We start from the raw sequence: 23,575 nt of genomic DNA on the forward strand, positions 1-23,575 counted from the left end.
ATCTCTAACTCCTAGGCTTTACATTGTATTGTTACGGAAATATGGAATAATTCCATGTTACCTTTTCTTAGCATTTTTTAACTTCAAAACACTTTTCAGACATAGGATCCTGACTTCACTGAGACTGCCCAGCCTTGCCTTTGCTGAGTGATGGTTTGCAAGATCAGGTCCTATTATTATCAAAGGAACTACAAGATGGCCTTCAGGAATTGGTGCAATGAGCAGAAAGGAGATATAATAAACACAGGATGTAGTAGCCTCACCCACTTCCCTTTCGGTTAGTCCTTCATTATATGTCTGCAGGCTTTTCAATTTGGCTACAACTGTTTTTCACGTCAGTCACCTAACTTAAAACAGTCGCATAGAAACGTCAGTGAAAACATGTGCCTCAGTACTACTTTAGCCATAATAGCAGATCCAATTTTAATAGGCAAATTTTTCCATTGCTTGGGAAGCAGCAATCAGCTGGTTAAGCCTTTAATTTGCCTGGTTTTTTTAAATGTGAATTGCAGTGACATTCAAGGGTGTAAAGCTAATGTTAATATATTAATTAATATGTTAATATTAACAGTAGTGTTAGTATGCACAAGTATCGATGGGTAGCCGTGTTAGTCTGTATCCACAAAAACAACAAGGAGTCCAGTGGCACCTTAAAGACTAACAGATTGATTTAAGATGCCACCGGACTCCAACACGTCTTCAAAAGTGATCTTTTACCTATGAAAGCTTATGGCCAAATAAACCGGTTGGTCTTTAAGGTGCCACCAGACTCCTTGTTGTTAGTATGCACAAGAATCTCTTGACTTCTAATGCTGGCTGTGAAACTGAAATACTGTGTGGCCTTAAATTCTGTACCTCAGTTTCCCCACCCATAAAATAGGAATAATAATACTTACCTATCTGTGAGAATAATTTGAAAATATAAAGTGCTGTATAAGTGGTAAATAGTAGTGTAATATTCCTGCAATTCTGCATTTTAATGTAAATAATTTACAATATTTTTAAAAGTGTTGCAACATCAGGTTTATAGGGATGGATATAAATTTAGCTCTAAAATGAAATAGGTATGCCATAATGAGAGAGAGTGAAAAATCTCAGTTCCTTTTTGGCAATGAACCTATAGGTAAACTTAGCCCAAGGGGAACATAGTGCCATCTACTGGAGCAAACAAAACACTTCATTCGCTTGCATTGATAGAGTTATACATCCACTTTGCCCTCCCTTTGCACAGTTGTAAATAACTAAGGCAATGGAGAATCAAGGCTCTAGGAATTCTACATAGAGATGTGTCTCAGTACTTTGAATTCTCAGCTTAAAGATATGAACAATGCACTGCATTTCCTCCATATCAAATGAGTCTGCTATGTCAAACCTGGTAACAACCATCCGCAAATATCAAGCTGTAGTCATTATTTACATCCTTGGTATTGTACACCCAGGGAAGATTGTTCCAAAGACATATTATCCAATTTCAAGTTTCAGTAAGTAAGAGCTCAGTCCTGCAAACTCTGAACCCTATTGCCTAGTGGATGAGGGGTCGGAGTGATGGGTTTAAAGGATCCAGTCATATAAAAATAAATGCATTATAAAGTTGCAGAATGCCAGAAAGAAAAACATAATGTGACACAAAACAACCAAAGGAAGACTACATGCAGAGCAGTGAGCAGGGGGACAGTACCTGGGACATCACCTCTAATTTGGAAGAGACTCACTATGTAATCTTAAAACTACGGTTGCATCCTACCCCTTTTGAAGTTAATCAAAGTTCTGCTATTAGTGTCAATTGGAGCAGAATTAAGCTGCTAAACGTTTTGTGTTTCAGACTCAGCTGGAAAATTAGGTTAAGACTGGTTTCTCATTGAAAACCACATGCTGTTTCTGCATAAAGCCCTGATCTTGCACCACTACAGTCAATGGGAGTTTTATCTTTGATTTCAATGACCTTAGGATCCAGCCCTAAATTAATTTACTAGCTTCCACCACAAACCAACCAAACATTATAGTCCCATTTAATACACCATAGCGAAACTCGTTCTCACAATTTAGTAAGCCAAATTAAAAAACTATGTCAAGTGGTCCCCAACACAGGCCTACATGCACACTGCAAAGGTAGCATTAATGTACACCAGGACTATTTTCAGATCATGTGATGTTTACACATAAACACACAAACCACACCTACTGACCACTAGCCCCACCCCAGAACACATCTCTACTGCTACTGTCTCTGAGGGCCTGAGAAAACTTCCACCTGAAGCTGGACAGCGATTTCTGGGAAGCAGTGTCTGTCTGAATCTAGTCCCTTATTTTTTGCAGGCTTTCAAAATATATCACTCAGACTTACCTCTAAGTTCACCAACCACATCCTGAAATACAGCATGCTGTGTGTGATAAGTGAAGAACTTCTTATCCTCAGAATTTTCCATTTATGCTCTAGGAAAAAAATATATTGGTTAAATCTGCTGAACGCCAAACACAGCCGGGACTTATGGAACTAACAATAAAAGTCAAACCATCTTTTCAGATATTTTATTGTTTAATAACTACTGAATTAAGGGACTGGCCTGCTGGATCCACGCAAGCAATCAAATTGGGAGACAAAAGTGCTAGAGCAGGGATCGGCAACCTTTGGCACACAGCACACCAGGGTAAGCACCCTGGCAGGCCGGGCCGTTTGTTTACCTGCTGCGTCCGCAGGTTCGGCCAATTGTGGCTCCCACTGGCCGTGGTTCGCCGCTCCAGGCCAATGGGGTTGGCGGGAAGCGGCGGCGAGCACATCCCTCGGCCCACGCCGCTTCCCGCAGCTCCAATTGGCCTGGAGCAGCGAACCACAGCCGGTGGGAACTGCGATCGGCCGAACCTGTGGACGTGACAGGTAAATAAACCGGCCTGGCCCGCTAGGGTGCTTACCCTGGTGGGCCCCGTGCCAAAGGTTGCCGATCCCTGTGCTAGAGGAAGATAGTGATAGTATGAATTAATTTTCTTCCCTCTCCCCTTTAGGGCCTGAAGTCAATAGGAGCTGTTCCATTTACTTAATTAGCTTTAGATGAGGCTCTTGGTTCCCTGAAAGCTCTCTCTCACTATCTATTGAGTCTTTGGCTATGTCCACACTACCAGTAATGTTGGCTAACCCTATGTCACTCAGGAGTGTGAATATTCCACCCCCATGATGACTGACATAAATTATGCCATCATAAACACTTGTGTGACCCACGCTATGTCTGCGGGAGAGCTTCTCCCACCAACATAGCTACTCATCTACCACTCATTGAGGGTAGATTAATCGTGTCGATGGAAGAGCTCTCTCCCGTCAGCATAGAGCAGCTACACAAGAGATCTTATAGCGGCACAGCTGCATCAGTACACCTGCACCACTATAAACTCTCTACTGTAGACATAGCCTAAGACAATGATTAAATTAAAAAATGTATTTTCAAACATTTGCAACTTTTGGTACTCATGTTCCCCTTTAATCCTTATCCTTCCATAAATCTGGGATGCGGGGGGAAGGAAATGTGATAATGAACCTGTCTGATAGGAAGGCAGGGGAAAGGAATAATTAAAAGGAAAACATTATGTCACATTATCCCTAAAAACTTGAGTTTAAAGCACTGAACACCATTACTAACATCAATTTTTTTTTCTCCTGTGGAAAGCACCTCCATGGAGAGTGCTGGTGCTTCAAGATACTTGGAGTTACGAGTTCAAATAAATTAATAAAAATAAATTGTGGAATTAGTTAAAATCACTGCCAATCACTATTTTGTTTTTGATGGAGTTGAAGTTAACATAGCTGTTTATTTAAGGGCATATGAGGCTGTGTTCAGTTGGGGTGGCCACCATTGAAGACAGATGTTAATAAATTGGAGAGGGTTCAGTGAAGACCCACAAGAATGCTTAAAGAATTGGAAAACATGCCATTATAGTGAAAGACTCAAGAAGCTCAATCAGTTTTGTTTAACAAAGAAAAGGTTAAGGGGTGGCTTAATCACAGGCTATATCCTCCTATACGGGGAGCAGAAATTTTATAATAGATGAAAGTTTAAGCTTGACAAATTGAGATTAGGAATAAGGCACAAATTTTTAACAGTGAGGGTAAGTAACCATTGGAACAATTTAACAATGATTGTAATGGATTCTACATTACTGGAAATTTTTAAATCAAACTTGGGTTTTTTTGTTTTGCTTTATAAAATAAATGCTCTAGTTCAAACAGGAATTAATTCAGTGAAGTCCTGTGTTATGCAGGGAGTCAGACTAGATAGTCACAATGTCCCTTTTAGCTTTATAATATATGAATCTACATTTCTATCAAGACAGCATGGGTCAGATTCTGATCTCAAGATACAATGGTGTTATTCTGAATTAACTCACCTTAAATCAATAGAGTAACTCTGGATTTACATCAGTGTAAGTGAGATAAAAATCTGGCTTTATGTCACAAAGGATTGGAAAATAATACAAGTTTCCCTTTATCATCAGTTTATCACATATGTGGCATTCAGCTAAATGTTGTCCTTGATTTATAATAAAGATTGTTATTTTGTGTAGTAATAGACTTTTTAGTTTTTATTTGTTCCTGAATAACTTAATAAAGACCCAAAATCATGAGGAACTGTCTAACTCAGGTGCTTGCTCTGTTGTTTGCCCCCACACTTCACATTCTGTGAGTTTCTCTACTGGATCAAAGTATGACAACACAAGATTTACAGTGGAAACTTATTTTGGAGTATTGCAATGCAATATAATGCCATCCTATCACCATATGTGACAATGCTGCATCGAAATGTTCCAGTGTTAGTATGATGTAGTGCAACGTGTTGCATCAAAATGCCACTACAATGTATCAGAACATGCTACAACACTTCATAAAAACTTCATCCCAGTGCTCTGAAACATCATCTCATTACCATATAATGAAACATTACTGGATTAAGTGACACCACACTGCACAACAATGTATTGCATTAAACAGTCATTGTGTTAGATCAACATGCCACATTACAGTATGATTTATGTTCCATTAATACAGGCTGAGATGCAACTTGTCCTGTTAAAACATCATCACATCTCATCAAAGATATTGCATGATGTGGTCATGTTGTATGAAAGCAGTGACACTCAGATCTCTGTTTCCAGGAGCGAAATTAGCAATCAACATTACCCAAAAGAGCCACGGTAGTGTGAATTCATTGTTTCATTTACTATAGTACTATATATTCATATTTAAACAGTAGGAGAGGGGAAATATTTAGTTTATATATATTATTCTCACAGCAAAATGACTGACCAACTATTATTATTTTATCAACTACAACTGGTTAATAACATAGTAAAAGCATCCTGGCTGGTTAATAATCAAATCACAGAATGTTTTAGTATCATGTGCTGCAAAGAGCTACAGGAGGAACAACAAGAGCCACTTGTGGTTCATGAGTCTCAGTCTGAGCATCACTGCATGAAAGCATTATCATGTTGAAACATGCTACCACACAGCAATGTCAAAGCATCATTACATTGACATGCCACCTTAGTGATGAGATCATAGCCAACTGACACCGCACTCAAATACTATCATCCCGCTACATCATGACAGCACAATGTTCAAGACCCATTGTGCCATGGTACCTTCAGCTTGGGACCTGACGTTACACCAAAGTGATCCCACATGATAAAAGGGTAACATTACATTCAGGTGCTATTCAGCATGATACTGTTTCGTGGGCTCAGTGTGTCTCTCTTTGGAACATTATTGTAACCAGTGATTAAAGTAGATTGGAACAGGGAAGGGGAACTCATGCCAGCCACCCAGCCAAGGTAGCGTGGGGGGAGGTGGAGAGGCTGTGGGGCAGCACCACTTACCTAACTCAAAAAACGTGTGTGTGGAGGGCGGAAGGGGGGCTTGGAAGGGAGAGGGAAGCTAAACATAGCAGCACCTTTCCCCTCCCTTCAGCTAAAGCTTACTGACCGTTGCCCCTCCAGAGTCCTGTTTTGCCCCTCCCCCACACCTGCTCCCTACCCCCATCCAGGGCCCTGCTCCTCCCCACATCTGCTCCCTCCCTAACATCCAAAGCCCTGCCCCTCCCTCTTGCCTGCTCCCCCTCCCTCTTGCCTGCTCCAGCCAAGGCCCTGCTCCTGCCCCACCTCAGCCAAGGCCCGGCTACAGCCCCTCCCCCTTGCCTGTTCCTTCCTCCACTGCCAGGGCCCTACTGACGCCTCCCCCCCCAGCCCAGGGCTCTGCTACTTCCCCTCCCCCAGGTTTGCCCCGCCTCCTCCCCCTCCCCGCCAGGCAGGGCCCTGCAGCGGCTGTGGGGTGTCTCCGCCAGTGCCTGCGGGGTCCTCCCGCGAGTCGGCTGCCCGCGCTGCTGCCTGAGCGGGTGCCGCTGCTGGTTTCCGGTGTGTGTGTGTGAGGCCGGGCCGGGGACGCGGCGCGGAGCCGAGCCGAGCCGGGGGGATGGCGGACGACGGCGCGGAGCGGTCCGACGGCCGCATCGTGAAGATGGAGGTGGATTACAGCGCCACGGTGGACCAGCGCCTGCCCGAGTGCGAGCGGCTGGCCCAGGTAAAGGGGAGCCGGCGGCGGCCGCCGTTGGGCTGAGTCATGGCGCGGCCCGGGCTAGGCCGCCCGCGGGGGAGACGGCCCGGGCCCGGGGGACGCTCGCCTGCCCCAGAGCGGTGCCAGGGGGCTGCGGGAGGGAGGCCGCAGGAAGCGCCCGGGGGGGAGCCCCCTCTCTGGGCGGGGGGATGGGCAGGGCCGGTGTATGCTGCGGGGGGGGGGTCAGTGCCGATTCCCGGCGGGGGGGGGGGCAGGCCATGGGTCCGCCCCCCTTCGGAAACGGGGGGGGGAGGAGGGGCAAATGCGCTGTGGGGGGCACAGCGGGGCTGGGGAAGCGGCGTGGGATGGGATGGGAGCGCCCCCGGCCTGATAGAGCCGTGTCATGACCGGTCTCCTGCTACTGACAGAGCCGTGCCCCTCCCCGCTTCATCCAGCCACAGGCCCCCGTGTCCTCTAGCGTGCGCCCCGTCGCCCGTCCCAGCGCCATGTAGGCTGCTCCATTGCCGGTGGGATAGGCAGAGACCTGGCTTATGGGATGGACAGGAGGAACCAGGGCCACCAGCCTGGTGACTGGTGCATAAGGGATCTGGGGGGAGAAAATACCCACAGGCGTGCAGCTCTAGGCAAGCACAGACGGCGCTGTGGGATGGAAGCCCGGCGGCAGGATGGGGACCATGTAAGAATATAAGAACGACCATACTGGGTCAGCCTAATGATCCATCTAGCCCAGTACCCTGGCTGCCAACAGTGGTTCAGAGGGAATGAAGGGAACAGGCAATCATCGAGTGATCCATTCCCTGTCGTCTGTGCCCAGCTTGTGGCAAACATGTGTTCCTCTGACACCTGACATTTTAAGGCCTTTGTGTGCGGGAAAGGGGGCTGTCTCTGCATAGAGAAGCATGGATCAAGTTTGCCCCTACATACAGTAGAATCCCAGGAGAGCAGCTATGGATTGTGTGTAGTGACAAAACTGCACCTCTTCGTAATCCCTCTACTTCAGCATAGCCAGACACAGACTGCCCAATGCAGCATACATTGGGATCCTGGAGGCATCATTGCACCACCCCACCCCACCCCTCACACTTTGGAGCAGCCAGATGTAGGCTTTTATGCTGCACTTGCCCTTTCCCAATAGGTGTAGCCTGCAAAATTGCATAGGGAGGAGGTGGACTGATACCATGTATGACACGTGCACAGTTGTGATGTACAAGAATTAGGAAACCAAGGCTATTACCCTGCATTATAGTTAGTCAGGCCATATATGTCAGTGTGCAGTTTAATTCTGTGATTGTAGGTGGACATATACTAGATAAGCCATGGTACACAATTTGAAGGGACTTGGTCAGGATAAAAATAACTTTTGGAAGCAAATTCCCTTATCTGTATTACTAATACCTTAATGCCTTCTAAAAATTCTTCCAGTTTTTAAGCTTAAGTAGCCCAGTGCTGCAATGTTTGTTACAAACATTTCTATTAATAAGTGTTGCTATAGTACTTGTTTGGAAATTTAATCTCAGTTTTTGGATCTAAAGTTCCTTACAATGGCCTTTAAATCCCATAGACAAATATAGGACATATAATCCACAGTATCCAGTGATGCAGGCATTGTACTACCATGATTAGGATGTATATGAAGCACACAGGCATGTGTCACCTACCTCCTAGCTTGCTCTGTTTAATATCAGGAGAGAGATGCGTAGCACCGATGTTTTTTGTTACAGTATTTAACTACATTTATAGTTACTTAGAGTTTGTCTTGACTAGGTTACGTAGTCCTAAGCCTGACCCAAACTCAACTTTTTTTCCTAGTGTAAATGCAGGTAGTTCAATTTAAGCGGTCATGCTCTAGCCTAGACTAGAATTTGGCCGACTAAATCAAATTACAGGTGTTACCTTTCATCTTCATTGGGAAGAAGGTTGTGTTTAGGAATTTAAGTCTGGCTTATCTAGCATGTGTTCAAGCTTGACCACATTTCCTTGTCAAGACACAGCCTTACTGTGTGTCATGTGAGAATGGAGGCTTATGGGTATACTGGGAGAGGAGGAATATACTTATATTCTTTTCAAATTGATAGTTACATTCCTGCCTTCGCCATACTGTTAGTTAAGCTAACTTTCTAGCTGAGGGAATGTGTTCCGTTTTTCTCTTTTTGTTTTTTATTTTGTGTTATAGTCAGCTGTACATTTAAACTGGCAGCTTTTCGAAATTCCCTCATTCAAATCGTCATAGTTTGACAGCCCTGAGATTATTCATAACTCCAGGTTCCTAATGTGAAAATGTGTACTGTTGCAACTGAGTGTCACTTCTGTGTGGAGTTCTCTATGGTTCTGTGAATTTCAAGGACAGCTGAGATATACTATAAGAGGGGTAGGCAACCTATGGCACGTGTGCCGAAGGGGGCGCGTGAGCTGATTTTCAGTGGCACTCACACTGCCCGGTTCCTGGCCACCGGTCCAGGGGGCTCTGCATTTTCATTTAATTTTAAATGAAGCTTCTTAAACATTTTAAAAACCTTATTTACTTTAGTTTAGTTATATATTATAGACTTATAGAAAGAGACCTTCTAAAAATGTTAAAATTTATTACTGGCACGCCAGACCTTAAATTAGAGTGAATAAATGAAGACTCGGCACACCATTTCTGAAAGGTTGCCAACCCCTGTACTACAGCAACTAAATTATGTTTAAAATGAGGGAAGTTTAAATATGCCGTGCCTTTCTGATAAATATACTTTTGGGATGTGTTTGGGCTTCCATGAGGCAGTATCTGAAGGTGGGATTTTTTTAAAATTTACATAAATAATTAAAGCATAGACACATTTTACATGAGAAAGAGGGAATGGGTTTGTGACTCAAGTGATCTGGTTGTGTTCCTGGCTCCATCACTAACTAGCTGTGTTATTTTGGGTGAGTTATTTAGCAGATACTTTCAGAAGTGGCTTTTGATTTTGTGCATCTCAGTGTTTGGATGCTGGGTTTCAGACACACAAAGTCTTGATTTTTAGGAATGCTGAGCTGTGACCGGTCCAAATGATGTCTATGAGATCAATGTGTGGTCATGATCTGTGAACATCAGACCCAAGCTGTCCCAGGTTAGGCACTCAAAACCAAAGGCCACTCTGTAATTTTGTTCCTTAATTTCTGTATGTTTCCCCATCCATAAAAAAAAATAAATGGGGTAATGATACTTATCCACCTTTGTAAGGCACTTTGAGATATACAGATGAAAAGTGATATGTAAATGCTAAGTAGTAATGTTTATTCCTATCTTCCTTGTCAAAGAAATAAACTACGTTGAAATTAGTCTTTCACCCCGACTTTGCTATATGCTTTTTCTTCTATAACAGATATAGTACAGTTTAACCCAAGAATAGCTACAGTTTTTTCAATGTTGGTCCTAATAGTGTTTGTCCATGATATTAGGAAGGAAGGCTTCAAGAGGTCATTGAAACCCTACTCTCTTTAGAAAAACAGACACGAACGGTAAGTAGATTATGCTGTGCAGCACATTTATTTCTGGGGTGTTCCCCCTTTTCCTGGCAGATAGTGGTACTAGTGGGAAATTAGAGTGTCTGGCTCTGCCATGTTCCGCCTTACCTTTGATGGTGATGGGGCGGGGGGGGGGGGTCTGGCCATATTTCCCCATTCTTTTGAAGATGGTGGGTCTGGAGTTATAATGGATTGCTCTTGTCTTTGTATTGTCAAGGCTCTGCATTGGTAGTGGCTCAGTAGTTTAAGTTGTATATGTAATCACTAATGCACTTTTTGTTTGTTGCAGGCCTCTGACATGGTTTCCACGTCTCGTATCTTGGTTGCTGTAGTAAAAATGTGTTATGAAGCTAAAGATTGGGATGCTCTTAATGAAAATATTATTATTCTGTCAAAGAGAAGAAGTCAGTTAAAACAGGTGACTACATTTTTTAAACAAAGAAATGCAGCTGTTTAGAAAGGAAAGATACCATGTTACCTTTCTAATTCCCCTTCTGTGTAGTGCCTGTGCTGTTTGTGTTTTAATATCCTTCTGAATATACTTATGTCAGCTTCTGTTGCTGCTTCTGATAGGCTTATTTAAGGAGGCTTGTGTGCTAAATTCACCCTGCTGTCATCCACATTAACCTACTGAAAAATGTGCTGTTAAACGGTTAACCAATAAGTATTAGTCTTACCGTTAATATATTGCAGTTAATTTTTAAAACAGATTGGCAGCAGCCCCGGATCCCTGCTGGACGGGTGGCGGGTGGGGACAGGCGTCAGCCCTCGACCCCTGCCGGGTGGGGCCCCCATCATGTTCAAGATTAAACAGTTAACCAATATAATTTTAATAGTTAAAACGGATACTTTTTAAAATGGTATTTACATCCCTAATATGCACACACTCATGCATGCTTAACTGCAGCCTTAAGTCATGTTGCTTTTTTTTGGTTTTTCTCTTCTATTCATTTGTTTTGTTAAGTTGTCTGCAAATTCTTGGGGTGTAAAATTTTCAAAAGTGATTTAGGCTTCTGAGTTTCACTGCAAGTCAATGGGGCTTTGACTCCCTAAGTGCCTGAGTTGCTTTTGAAAATGTTACCCTTTGTCGTCTTATCTGTCTAAAGCTCCTAATGTCCTGCTGCTGTATCAACAGTAATCTGTTCACTAATTCCTCTGAGTGAACGCATCTTTAATTTGCTGTGAATGTGGGATTCCGTTAAATTTCGGTCACTTTGTTCTGGAGCTTAACATCAATTCAAAAAACTTCGCTGACTTTGTCTCTTTATTTCTGGTTCTTGTCTTTGAATCTTATCTCTGATATATTTTTTTCTAGCCTCTTAATTGTAATGATAGATTCCTGTTCTCCCTTTATGCCTCTTCATTAGCTTTCACTTTAAACACAATATTTAAACATCCTATGCAGCTTTTTGTATCAATTCCAATCTCCTCCATTTCTTGCTCATTTCCAGCATCTGTTAAACCTTCTTGGTCGCTACCTCATGCTACACCTAGGTTTCAGGTCTCTGATGACTAGCAACACCAATTCCTTTTTCTTCTTCTGTCTATTTAGGTTATCTTTAACCCTGTTGTCACCATGGTACTGTATCTGGTTTTGTTTTAATACATTGGTCACACTATATTCTCCTCAAGCTTCATGAAATGCCAAAAATCTGTGCACGATAAAGAGACTTCTTTCCATTCCATTCCATTTTGGTCGTCTTTATATCCGTTCACTCTTACTCAATTTCATGGTTCAAATTTCTGCACCTCCCTGCTACCTGTTGGTGATATCCAGAATAAATAAGACTAGGCCCAATACAGGTCTTATATTAATTACTTTTTTTAGACTTTCTCATTTATCGTTAGTGGGGATGGATCGCTGCCAATGTGCACCCTGGAATAGGACCCCACTGTCATGCACCACCATTAGCGAGTACTCTGTCATATGCTCCAACTGATATATTGTGGAAATGATACACCAGTGTTCGGTGGGGTGGTGATGAAGCAGAGCAAGGGACAGCCTGAAATGTAAAATCCTGTTAAGCAGTCCAAAGTGTATAACCCATGGTGTATTGCCTACCTATTCTCTGCTGTGTTGTCTGAGAGAGATACTTAGCCCTGATCACTGAGGTCTGCTTCCTTTGCAGTCCAAGAAAATATGTGTTGTTAAGCTGTTCTTAACTAGTATGCTAGTCTTGTATGTCAAGTGTTTCTGAAGTGCTGATGCTTGGGATTGCCTACAATTTCAGTTTATTCAAGTCTCATGAAAGACGATAATCCGCACTGGTCAAGCATGATTTAGCTCATATGAAACAGGATTACTAGTGGCTTTCACTATATGTATATCTAATGGTTGACTTTGTTTCCCCACTAAATCCTGGGTGTCTCAACCATTCTTCTTTACTTAACAAGGCTTAATTAACTAATCAGTTAATAGTGATGTAAGGTACATGAGGATTGCAAAGTCTGATATTTCCGATAAAGTTGTAACCTCCACATCTTTAAATGCACCTAGCTATTCAATAATGTTATATTATAGGGGAATTTCCAGTTGACCCTAGCTGGTGATCAGCTCTTGCTTTCAGACTTAAGAAGATTGATATTTCTTAATTTTATTTTTAGTGATTGTAAATGTAGATGATATTTTTATTTTTGCTTGATAGCAGAGCAAACTGAGCTGTGTGGAAGGAGATATATTTTTAGTTTGCAAAAACTTTAGTTGTACGCTTTTTTCACCCTTTTTGTGTTGAGAAGAAGGAAAAAAAAGGACTAAGATACTTAGCACGTAGTGGAATACAAATATAATAGTATGGCAGACCAGTAATTGGCTCACAGTGGTAACACTGACTTTTTCCAGAAGAAAATGAATAATGAAATTGATGATGTAGTTTTTGGTTTACATGTAAAGTGTGATGTTAAACAGAATTGTTGTGGTTTATCATGGTCATACAGGTCTACACTTTATGTGAGAACACATACATTTGAAACTGGTATGCTGACATCAATCAGAAATAACTTTATATTTTTCTAGAAATTTACAGATACCACAAAGGAAGGGACAGTATACCCCACTATTTATTTAGACCAGGGTAAAATGCATACTGAACACTTCCTTTTATATTATGGAAATCGGGTAGCAAGCAGATAAGCTCTTTCCAGCCTGCTAAGTAGTCAGTTTGATTTGGCAGAAGAAAATGTCAATTCTGCTCTTCAAGTAAGTTGAGAACAAGTTTGAGAGAAGTGATACAGACACATCCTGTTTGACTTGAGCCAGTCTCTGATCTCAGTAATATCTTCCTGTGGAAGGGCATCTGCTCACTTCGGTTATACCTGGGGATAAAAAACTTGTGGCTGACTTGAGTCAGCTGATCCGAACTCCCGGAGCTTGGGCTGAAAAATTGCTGTGTAGATGTTTGGGCTCAGGCTGGAGCCCAAACATCTACACAGCAATTTTTAGTCCTGCAGCCGGAGCCCCACAAGCCCAAGTCAGTTGCCCCAAGCCTGCCATGGCCATGCCATGGGTTCCTTTTATTCTTCTGTTTTATTCTATTAAGTTCATGCCTAGTAGGAGTGAAAACAGCCCCTCCAATGAACCCCCACGCTTATTTTGGGAGAGAGTCCATTTACTTTTATATTAATAGTTCTTGTATCTTAACATTTGATTACAAATGCCCCAAAATTATATTTTTGGCACACTTCTAGAAATCTAAAAATAGAGTAATATTTTGTTTTCCATTGTTTATACCAGGCAGTTGCTAAAATGGTCCAGCAGTGCTGTACCTATGTTGAGGAGATTACAGACCTTCCAATCAAACTGCGATTAATAGACACACTGCGTATGGTAACAGAAGGAAAGGTAAGGTTTTTTGTTTTCAGACTGGAACCATTTGATGTCTAGTGGCGTAATAAAAAGGATATTTGCCTTCATTAAAGCATGCCTTGTTTCCTATTTCTGGTTAGAGAGAGAGCCAAAATACATTTTGAAATTAATATGATAAGGAAATCTGTATATTTCTATTCAAAATATCTTGGAAAATTACTTCCCTATATTGCTCATTTAAGTAGCTTGTTGGAATACTAACTTTTTTAAAAAGTCTCTATATTAATGACACCTTCAAGTATTAAAGCTGAGAATTCTAAAAATTCAATTTATTTTTCACTATTTGTGGTGTTTGTTTGACATTTCTCCTTTTGGGAAATGAAAATAGACTAGTCAGTTTTACTTCCTTATTCTGGTGGATTAGCATGCTGTCGAATGCTTATGTTCCAAACATGGAACGTGATTTTTTTTTTTTTTGTTTAAAAATCTTGATGTAGGAATTTCAAAAAAGCAAGGAACAAAAACCAAAACAAAAATATAATTCATGGAAACATTTCTATTAGCCTTAGCTTTTGTAAAATTTGCTTTTAAAAAATGCAAATGCTGAGTTCAACTGGACCCAACAATGTCTTTTTAAGATTTATTTTCAGCACTTATTGTTTACTTAAAGTTGTATACGTATCATCATCATCAAGGCAAATTTGGAAGGGACATAGCTTCCTTGCACATCGAATACGCCCTGGATAGCTCTCTGGCTTGATTCTTCAGACAATTAAGTTGGATGCCCAGTCTGTTTCCATCAATGGCAGTCTTATTGCACCACTGAAGCTTTTGGTGACAATGAGATTGCTGACAGAGTAGCAGCATTCCTTTTTTTGTGATTAACATATCTATTAATTTTCATAAGCAAACAACAAAAAATACAAAAAGGTAAATGACTTACACCATGTACCTGTTACCAAATACTGCATAATTCACAAGATTTCCAATAAAATTATGCAATTACGCAACTTGTCAACGCTGCAAGACTGGACAATACAAAATCAGACAGTTTTACACAGATGTAACATGCTAGGGTGGGGAAAATTATACAAACAACAAAATAGACAAATAGGCATAAAAGTGAAGGAGAGGACCAGAGGGAAGTGGACAAGGATGGAAAAATCGGAGATGTCAGGTGGAATGGAAGGCTGGCATTATTTGATGCATCTCAGAATTTTTTGCCCAAATGTATATTAAAAAACTCCATGGGTTTTTTGGGATTCATATTGCTTTCTACAGTGATAAGAGATTCTTTCTTTCGCTGCTAACTCATACAGGTCCAAATATCACTGCTTTATTCCATGTATAAGCCTACTCCTCCATTTATGTAACATCATGCACTTGGTAGAACCTCGAGAACCAAAATCTTTGCTGTGGAGTTAAACACAGCATAGTAGGAATTAGGATATAGATATGCAGGCCTGCCTGTAAAGCCTATACTTTAAGAAAAGGTTGTCTCAAGGTAAAGATCTGGTCGTTAGTGGAATGACCAGGTCTAAAACAGCGCAGACTTTGTTGTGAAGTGCATCACGGATTCAAGACATTAACATGGAAACAAAGACTTTTCCTGGGACTGCCAACAGTATAATACCTCGGTAGTTACTCCCTTCGGCTTTGCTGCCCTTTTTGATGAAAGGCAAAATAAAACTCTTCTTCAAGTCATTGAGGATGATGTTAGTGTGCCAGATGGTCTGGAAGAACCTATGCAGTTGCAATGACAAAACAAACCTGTTTTCAGCAGCTGAGGTGTGATGTTACAAATTGTATATTTATAAAGTTATGTTATACATGTATTACTCTTCGTCCTATTTTGTTAATTTTCTATCATATCTAATAAGAAGTGTTACATAGAATACTGAGTTGATGGCTGAGTTGTCCTTAGCCTTCCTCTTGGAAAAATGTACTTTCGGTTGAGCAAAGTCTGTGTTTATTTACTCTTACGCCTTTTACCAGTTCAAGTCAAGCCTAGGTAGCTAGTAACCAAAAGCTGTTAACTGATGGCTGGGTTCCTAGGTGCTGTCCTTCCAGATCAGGGTTGAGACTCAGTAACTGTTGCTGCCCCTGCTGTATCTCTTATCTGAATATTTCCAGGGCTACAGCACTGGTCGTGAGCAATAGATTGACTAACGAAATATTAAAAAGAAGTGTTTCCTATTGTAATAGTTTTTAAATACAGACTATACACTATTCTTAAACTTAATTTGAGTTTCCAAATATTAAACTCTTATTGTAGCACAGAGAACACTTCTATGGAAACATTTCCTGAAGCAGGCGTAATATAAATTAATGCTTTACTCACAAAGTCATCATTTTATGTTCATTTCATTTAAAGAACAGGAGCAACATTTCAGTGAGACTACTCGTGGGTGTAAAGTTATGCAGATCTGTATATCACAGCCTTAGATGTAATACACTTTTACTTAGTAAAATAAGTTTCAATGTTGGATTTTATTTTAATTCCAGATATACGTGGAAATTGAGCGTGCTCGTCTTACAAATACACTTGCAACAATAAAAGAACAAAATGGTGATGTGAAAGAAGCTGCTTCAATTTTGCAAGAACTACAGGTAATGCATCATATGGTTCATAAGTGTTTCACGTACAAAAATCAACAATTTCTCAACGACTGACGGTTGTTTGTAGCGAGATTTGAGGCTTAATCAAGCATAGCTACCCAGGAACCAATTAATTGTCTTCAGTGGAAGTGTAATTAGATTTAAAATGCTCTAGCTCTGGTAATTTGGCTGATGCTGAAAATTACTTGGAATATTTCCCTTTTGGGAAAGGAGGTTTCCCATGTATTAGCTGATACAGAAGGTTTAGTCCTAGTTAATCTTTTGACTTCTGGAACGGAGAGTTCAAACTCTCTCAGGCTGTCATTCAAAATGAAGTGTTCTTGGATCCACTTGTTCTTTGTTGGTTTTTTTTACATGAATTTGGCACAGGGAACTGGCTGTTGATGGGTTTGGAAGGAATTCCCTCCCATGTTTTCTTCTGCTAAAAGAGTAGTGTGTGGGTCCTTTGTGTAGAAGGAATCCTTAGGACTGGGCTGAGTTAAGGGTGTGAGGGTATAGCCAAAGAGAACCGTAAACTTTTTTCACATCTCTATTTCTTGAAAGCCTGAGAATTCCCATCAGTTTGCCAGATAACAGCCACAATTTTTTCTGCTGAAAAGGGTGAATACGCTTCCTTCAGAGCTAATGAACGTTGTTATTTCGTCATCTAGTATGTGGGTGCTTTGTTCAAAGGTAGAGACTTCTGAGTGTAAGCAAGCAGCTAATTTTAATGCCTTAAAAAAGGTTTCAGAGTGGTAGCCATGTTAGTCTGTATCAGCAAAAACAACGAGGAGTACTTATGGCACCTTAGAGACTAATACATTTATTTGGGCATAAGCTTTCGTGGGCTAAAACCCACTTCATCAGATGCATGGAGTGGAGATGCATCTGATAAAGTGAGTTTTAGCCCATGAAAGCTTATGCCCAAATATATTTGTTAGTATCTAAGATGCCACAAGGACTCCTCGTTGTTTTTTCTTAAGAAACTTTTCCAGAAAACAAGGGGCAAATGTTTAAATGTGTCTGTGCATAAATGAGGCATGTCAGTTGGGGTTTGTGCATGCATGTTGTGTAAGTTGGGCTATGCATGCACAAACAAGTATATAAGACAAGTTTTGGGGGATTTTATCTTATGTGTATTCTCTTTGGGTGATTTTAATGCACACAGTCAGACCATATTAATTTGTCCTCTTATAACATATATATGATGCTCATTAAGTCCGTGTAGTAGAGCTAAATATTTTATAATAAGCACATGAAAGAAGTATGATGAAAATCTTTGATAGAAGGGCATGCTTCTCTCCTTAACATTATTAAATAAAGATCCATGGAGTTAAACACTTCAATTTCCTTTTTAGGTGGAAACTTATGGTTCAATGGAAAAGAAAGAGCGGGTGGAATTCATCTTGGAGCAGATGAGACTCTGTTTGGCTGTAAAAGACTATGTTCGGACCCAAATTATCAGCAAAAAAATTAACACCAAATTTTTCCAGGAAGAAAACACAGAGGTAAAGTTGATAGAGGGATTTTTTTTCTTTTTTCTGTCAGTCTGTGGCATGCATTCTCTTCATGCACAGGAGTTTTTGTATAGTCAGTCTTTGGAATTCAATTGGATGTAATTTGTGAGATTAGTGGATCTATTTTTAATTTTGACATTTGTTTGACATTGTTTCAGAAATTAAAGCTGAAATACTACAACTTAATGATTCAGCTGGATCAACATGAAGGTTCCTACCTCTCAATCTGTAAGCACTACAGAGCCATTTATGATACTCCTTGTATCCAGGCTGAAAGTGAAAAATGGCAGCAGGTAAAAACATTGCAAATGGAACTGCAGCAGTTCATAGTGGCAAATATCCATTTTATTTTATATTTACCGTATTTGTTAGATGAACATGGATCCTTTAGCCCATCTATCTGTATATGAACATTAAAAAATGTCTACATAAGGAGGAATATAATAAAAGCAATTGAGTGTCCTTATGTAATCAATATTTGTATCAAGGACATAGTGTATGTGGTCTTAAATTCTGAGGATGACTGAACTTCTCCATTTCATGAGTGAAAGCCTAGAAACAACTTGTGAAATTAAATTCTGAACAGTATTTTTCTTAATTTACGGAGCTAGCTCTGAAACCATGTACACAATGCAAATACTGCAAACTCAAGATTGTAATAATAGCATTTAAGAGAAAAACAAATAACTTGACCTGAATCATCTTGCCATGCGATCAAAATGTAAAAGTTTTGTTTTTACAAATTTAATTATTAAATTTATTTTTATTACCTTAGTTTCTTAATAAATTTGAGCCTTACAGAATGTATATTGTTGTATGTACAGTAGATTAGCCGCACATAGATTTTATTCATACTCTGAGAACTGCTTTTACTTTGATATCAGGATTGTTTTTTCTGGCTATTTTTCTGTAATGAAAAAACAAACCATGTTTTCCTTTGAACAGGAACTGAAGAACGTTGTTCTGTATGTTATCCTTTCACCTTATGACAATGAACAGTCTGATTTGGTACACAGAATAAGCAGTGACAAAAAACTAGAAGAAATCCCTAAGTATAAGTAAGTATCTTGTGAATAGTCCACTCTGACAAAAAAACAAACAAACAAAAAAACCCAGCCCTTTAAGGAGTGTTTTGAAGGCAGAGGGGATTCAGCTACTGTTAGTCTGCTGCAGTGGTTCGCAACCTATTTACTATTGTGGGCCGCATATGTGGCCCACAATGTGTTATGTGGGCTGGATCCAATACTACCTGTATGACCCATGAGGATGTCCCATGGGCCGCAGCTCTGTGCTGATTAGACCCCGGGTTGAGAACCACTGGTCTACTGTCAATATTTCCTATACAATCAATGTGGTGTGGAAAAAAAATCTATAAAGATGTTTCTGAGTGTGTGCAAGTCAATTATAAATAGTAGGTTAACACAAATGTGTGTCTGTGATGGAGAGTTCTGTATTATGGACATAATCTGAACAGCTATTATTCCACAATACTTCACTAAATAATACTGAGAGTCTAATGTTCAAAATATGGTCCATACGCAGTCATTACATGCATGTGATAGAATTTACATATGCAAACCCTTTTTGCGTAAGCACACTGAGTACAAATCAAGCATAAATTACTTCTATATCCTTAAATGTTGTTGTTTGCACCCATGAATGCACATACAAGTTTTGCATGCAGAATTGCAGATAGACAAGAGAGGCTGAGTTGATGACATCCCCTTTTAAATTTAGCTCCGAGTATCTGACTCTCCCAAAACCATACCATGTGGCTTGTATAGTCAACTACAGCTGTGCAAAGTGGGTGTGAAATGGTTTGATAGCCACCTGTGCAAAATTGTGCCAAATTCTAAGATAACATATGGTACAAAGAAGTGGAAATTGAGGCCATAAAGTGAGTGTGTGTGAGAATCAGTCAGTCAGTAGGAAGTGTTAATATAAAAACTTCCTGTTTGTGGATTATGAATTTTAAAGTGCTGAGTAGAATTAAGTTATGATTAGTAGTGATAAAATTATGTTTGCCTTGTATTTGTCTGTTGGCAGGATTTTTAATACAAAATACAAGTTTTATTGGTATAGAATTGTGGACTGATTACATTAAACCATTTACAGAGATCTTTTAAAACTATTTACCACTATGGAGTTGATGCGCTGGACCGTCCTAGTTGAGGAATATGGAAAGGAATTAAGAGAAGGAAGTCTTGACAGTCCTGCCACAGACGTCTTTGGTTATACAGAGGAAGGTGAAAAGAGATGGAAAGACTTAAAGAACAGAGTTGTGGAGCACGTAAGTACAGCCTGCTTTTTAACCATTCTTACGATATAAATTAAGCATGGAATTGCTAGAAATGCTTTTTGCTTACTTTATTTATAAAGAGAGGGACAGGAGAGAAGATACAAGAGAAGCTGATAAGTTGTCTTTTTTTTTCTTTCCATAATGTTCTAATTCTCCTTTTGCATTCCTGATATGTTTATTTTGTAGGTATGTCTCTTCACTAGCAGCTGATGCTGTGTCAAAGAAGTAGATCCAGCACTCTGAGAGTAATGCACATTCCACCACATCGGCTCTGAAATCATAAACTAATTTTTGCTTTCACTTTAACAAATTGGAATATAGCAGTTTGTTTGAGCAAACAATGGAATTATAAACAAAATAGCACAAGTGCAAACAAATACTTAATATTTAAATAGGGTTTACGTAAATTGTAAGACTCGGCCCTCTGAAATTAGGGCAAAAACTTGAAAAGAGTGCTATTTAAATCTGTAGTTAGTGACTGACTTCATTAGTTATTAGTTTGAGAGGCAGTAGCTTGTCTTGGTATATGCAGGAGAATTGTATGTGTCCAAGAAAAGACCCCTTATTCATTTGCATACCTTTCTCTGGATAAGCCATTATAGCAACACAAGTCCTAATCCGTTTTTAACATTGACTTTTATATTTTTGCAGCCTGTGTCAGTTATTTTTTTACAAATAACCCTCTACTCTGAACACTTTTATTCCAGAATATTAGAATAATGGCAAAATATTATACCAGAATTACAATGAAGAGGATGGCACAGCTCCTGGATCTATCTGTTGATGTAAGTGTTACTCAGGATAGCCTCAGCATTCTTCTTAGATGTGTCCATGTGGTAGAGAACTCAGTATTCAACAAAATAGCCCTTTGACTTGATTTGCATTTATTTGCATTGGGTGTTTTTTTAAGATTAAAAATATATTACAAGTCTATCACAAATAGTGTTTGGAACAGCCATGCATCCAGTGCAGAAAGAGGAGGCAGAAATGTACCACTCTGAATAAAGAACCTGGAGGAAAAAAAAATTTCTCTCTCTCATAGTTATGCCTATCACTGTAGTATCTGAGCGCCTCACAACCTTTTAATGTATCGATCCTCACAACTGCCCTGATAATATTGCCTTTAGTCTCTGATGCCCATCCTGGTATAACCAATGCTTTCCAGCTGTTACCATCAGAAACTAAATGGAAAAAAACAATATTAAATTACAGAGAAATACAGGTAACATTAATTGAATTTTGATTCAATGATTATAATTGAGAAACTGTTTAAAATCCCTCAGGAGTAATAATACAGATGTTAAATAGAATATTTTTCATTTTGCCTCTGATATGTTTATAGGCTAGCCTTTGAACACTTACCTATTCAAGGTTTTAGAATAGAATTTTGTATCGCAAAACAGCATTCAAGTTGTTACAAGGCAAAGAATAAACACACAAGGCAAATCAAATCTGAAGGAGTGATAACATCAGGTTCTATACTGTACCTAGATAGTATATTCCACTGTTCAGGCCCTCAGCAATACTTGGTTAAAACTGACTAATGATACAGGGTTTCTTCCTTACCTTTGAACTCCCTGGTTTATGGATTTGTCACTCTTCTTGAACATAGGTCTTTCATTTTTAAGTTTTCCCAGTGGATCCACTCGTAGCAGCATCTAGCATGGGGAGGGCAAATTCACAGCTTGTTTAGTTCAGAGTATTTGCTTTAAGGTGTTTAATTGCACCTCCTGCTCTGCACAACACTACCTCACAGAAGCATCATTTACCTGACCAATGTTTGTACAGTGTAATTGGTGTGGAATTTAGCAGTAGAAAGTATGTTCTGGAAGCTGTTTAGCCAAGTGCTCCCAATGTACATTAAGAGGCTTTCAGGTGTATTTGACTTGTGCAGTTTGAAAGTTTTTAGATGTATCTTGAACTGAAAACAGGTGTTAGCTGTTTAGTGTGGCTAACATCAGAAGCTTGTTGACCCTAGGTAGTTTAGTAGCTACAACATAATTCCAATGCCAGAGGCATTAATATTAAATATTATGGCCACTGTAGGTACTGTAATTCTGACAGACTGTATTACTGTTAGTATTGGTAACACCTCAGTCACACTGCTGTCCTGTTAACTGGAAATTTGGAAAGAACATTGAGTATTTTGTTAATTACAAATGCTGTTCTCCTGATTCAGTGCCGTTTGTCTCCTTTGCAGGAATCGGAGGAATTCCTGTCCAACCTAGTAGTAAATAAGACCATCTTTGCAAAAGTAGACAGGTTGGCAGGAATTATCAATTTCCAGAGGCCCAAGGACCCAAATAACCTACTCAATGACTGGTCTCACAAGCTCAACTCACTGATGGCCCTAGTTAACAAAACCACACATCTTATTGCCAAAGAGGAAATGATACATAACCTGCAATAAGATGCTTCAGTATACTTAATGCTTTTGAAGAAGGCATTAAAACTTGGTAATAGACTATTATCCCAGTGTATATTTGGTTTATTTTCTCCCTACCCAAATCCTCCTGTCTAAAACTTAGAACATGAATAATAGCTCTTGAAGTCTTGTTGATAATTAAGTTCCCTTGATTATCCGTTAATTGTTAAACATTTTTTGCTACAGTTGGTGAAAACATAATAAAATGTATTGCCCGTGTTATCAAAATTAGTCTTGTGATTTATCCCAGTAGTTGTTTTTATAAATTTGTAGATGTTTGTCTTGATCCACCTGAGAAATAAGTCTGCACTTATTTCTTTACATAGTTACTTTTGTTTTTGAAGATGTGTGGGGTATGCTGTGACATTTTTGGCAAGTGTTTTACTTTGGTGCATTTTATTTGTAATGTACAATGATAAATATTTAATATGTCAAAGGTCTAACTTGTATAAAGGCCAAGAAATTCAGGTTTAAGACTAATGCTTCATTTTTCTTTGTGCTTCAGTATTGCAGTGGTTTTAGACCCAGCACTTCATCTTATAAAGGCAGCTTGGATTTCAAAGACGTAGCTCTGAATTTCCTTGCTTTTATGGGTATTGGCCAGCTCCTTAATTTAACTGGGTTGTGGATTTTAATTTGTAATGGCACCAGTAGCACATAATTAACTTGGATGATGCTTCAAATCCACCCTCTTGTTCTGTTCATTTTGCCTTAATTATATTCCAGACAAGGGAGACTTGCTTGTTTGAACTGGTCATAAGAGAGACAAGGAGGGGTGGAGTGGCTTTCCAGATGCCAAGAGAAGCCTCTGAAGAATCTAAAAAAGCAAAGATGAAATTTAAGTGTCAGTTTCTAGAAGTCTGTGCAACAACTCCAAGATTGGGCACAC

General features: G+C 39.8%; 2 protein-coding genes across 6 annotated transcripts in view; one reads left to right on the plus strand and one right to left on the minus strand.

Annotated features, from left to right (window-relative positions):
• Positions 1–5,996, minus strand: part of PITPNC1 (phosphatidylinositol transfer protein cytoplasmic 1) — a 200,750-nt gene extending 194,754 nt beyond the window's left edge. For 2 of the 5 annotated variants that reach the window (XM_044984008.1, XM_044984010.1), the window contains exons 1-2: positions 5,863–5,996; positions 2,345–2,433 (exon numbers count right to left, since the gene is read on the minus strand). In XM_044984008.1, the coding sequence (XP_044839943.1) occupies positions 2,345–2,426 (82 nt within the window). In that variant the 5' untranslated portion in view covers positions 2,427–2,433; positions 5,863–5,996. Of the gene's footprint in view, positions 1–2,344; positions 2,434–3,032; positions 3,134–5,862 lie in introns of those variants that run through there. The other 3 variants (XM_044984012.1, XM_044984009.1, XM_044984013.1) reach the window with 3 other exon arrangements.
• Positions 5,997–6,329: 333 nt separating this feature from the next.
• PSMD12 (proteasome 26S subunit, non-ATPase 12) lies at positions 6,330–22,914 on the plus strand. Its single transcript, XM_044984007.1, has 11 exons — positions 6,330–6,562; positions 9,980–10,039; positions 10,335–10,463; positions 13,776–13,883; positions 16,353–16,457; positions 17,804–17,953; positions 18,121–18,255; positions 18,908–19,020; positions 20,078–20,252; positions 20,969–21,046; positions 22,462–22,914. The coding sequence occupies exons 1-11, from the start codon at positions 6,455–6,457 to the stop codon at positions 22,669–22,671; spliced, it is 1,371 nt and encodes a 456-aa protein (XP_044839942.1). The 5' UTR covers positions 6,330–6,454; the 3' UTR covers positions 22,672–22,914.
• The last annotated feature ends 661 nt before the right edge of the window (positions 22,915–23,575 follow it).

The sequence above is a fragment of the Mauremys mutica genome, chromosome 12, assembly GCF_020497125.1.
Source record: "Mauremys mutica isolate MM-2020 ecotype Southern chromosome 12, ASM2049712v1, whole genome shotgun sequence".
Lineage (NCBI taxonomy): Eukaryota > Metazoa > Chordata > Testudines > Geoemydidae > Mauremys > Mauremys mutica.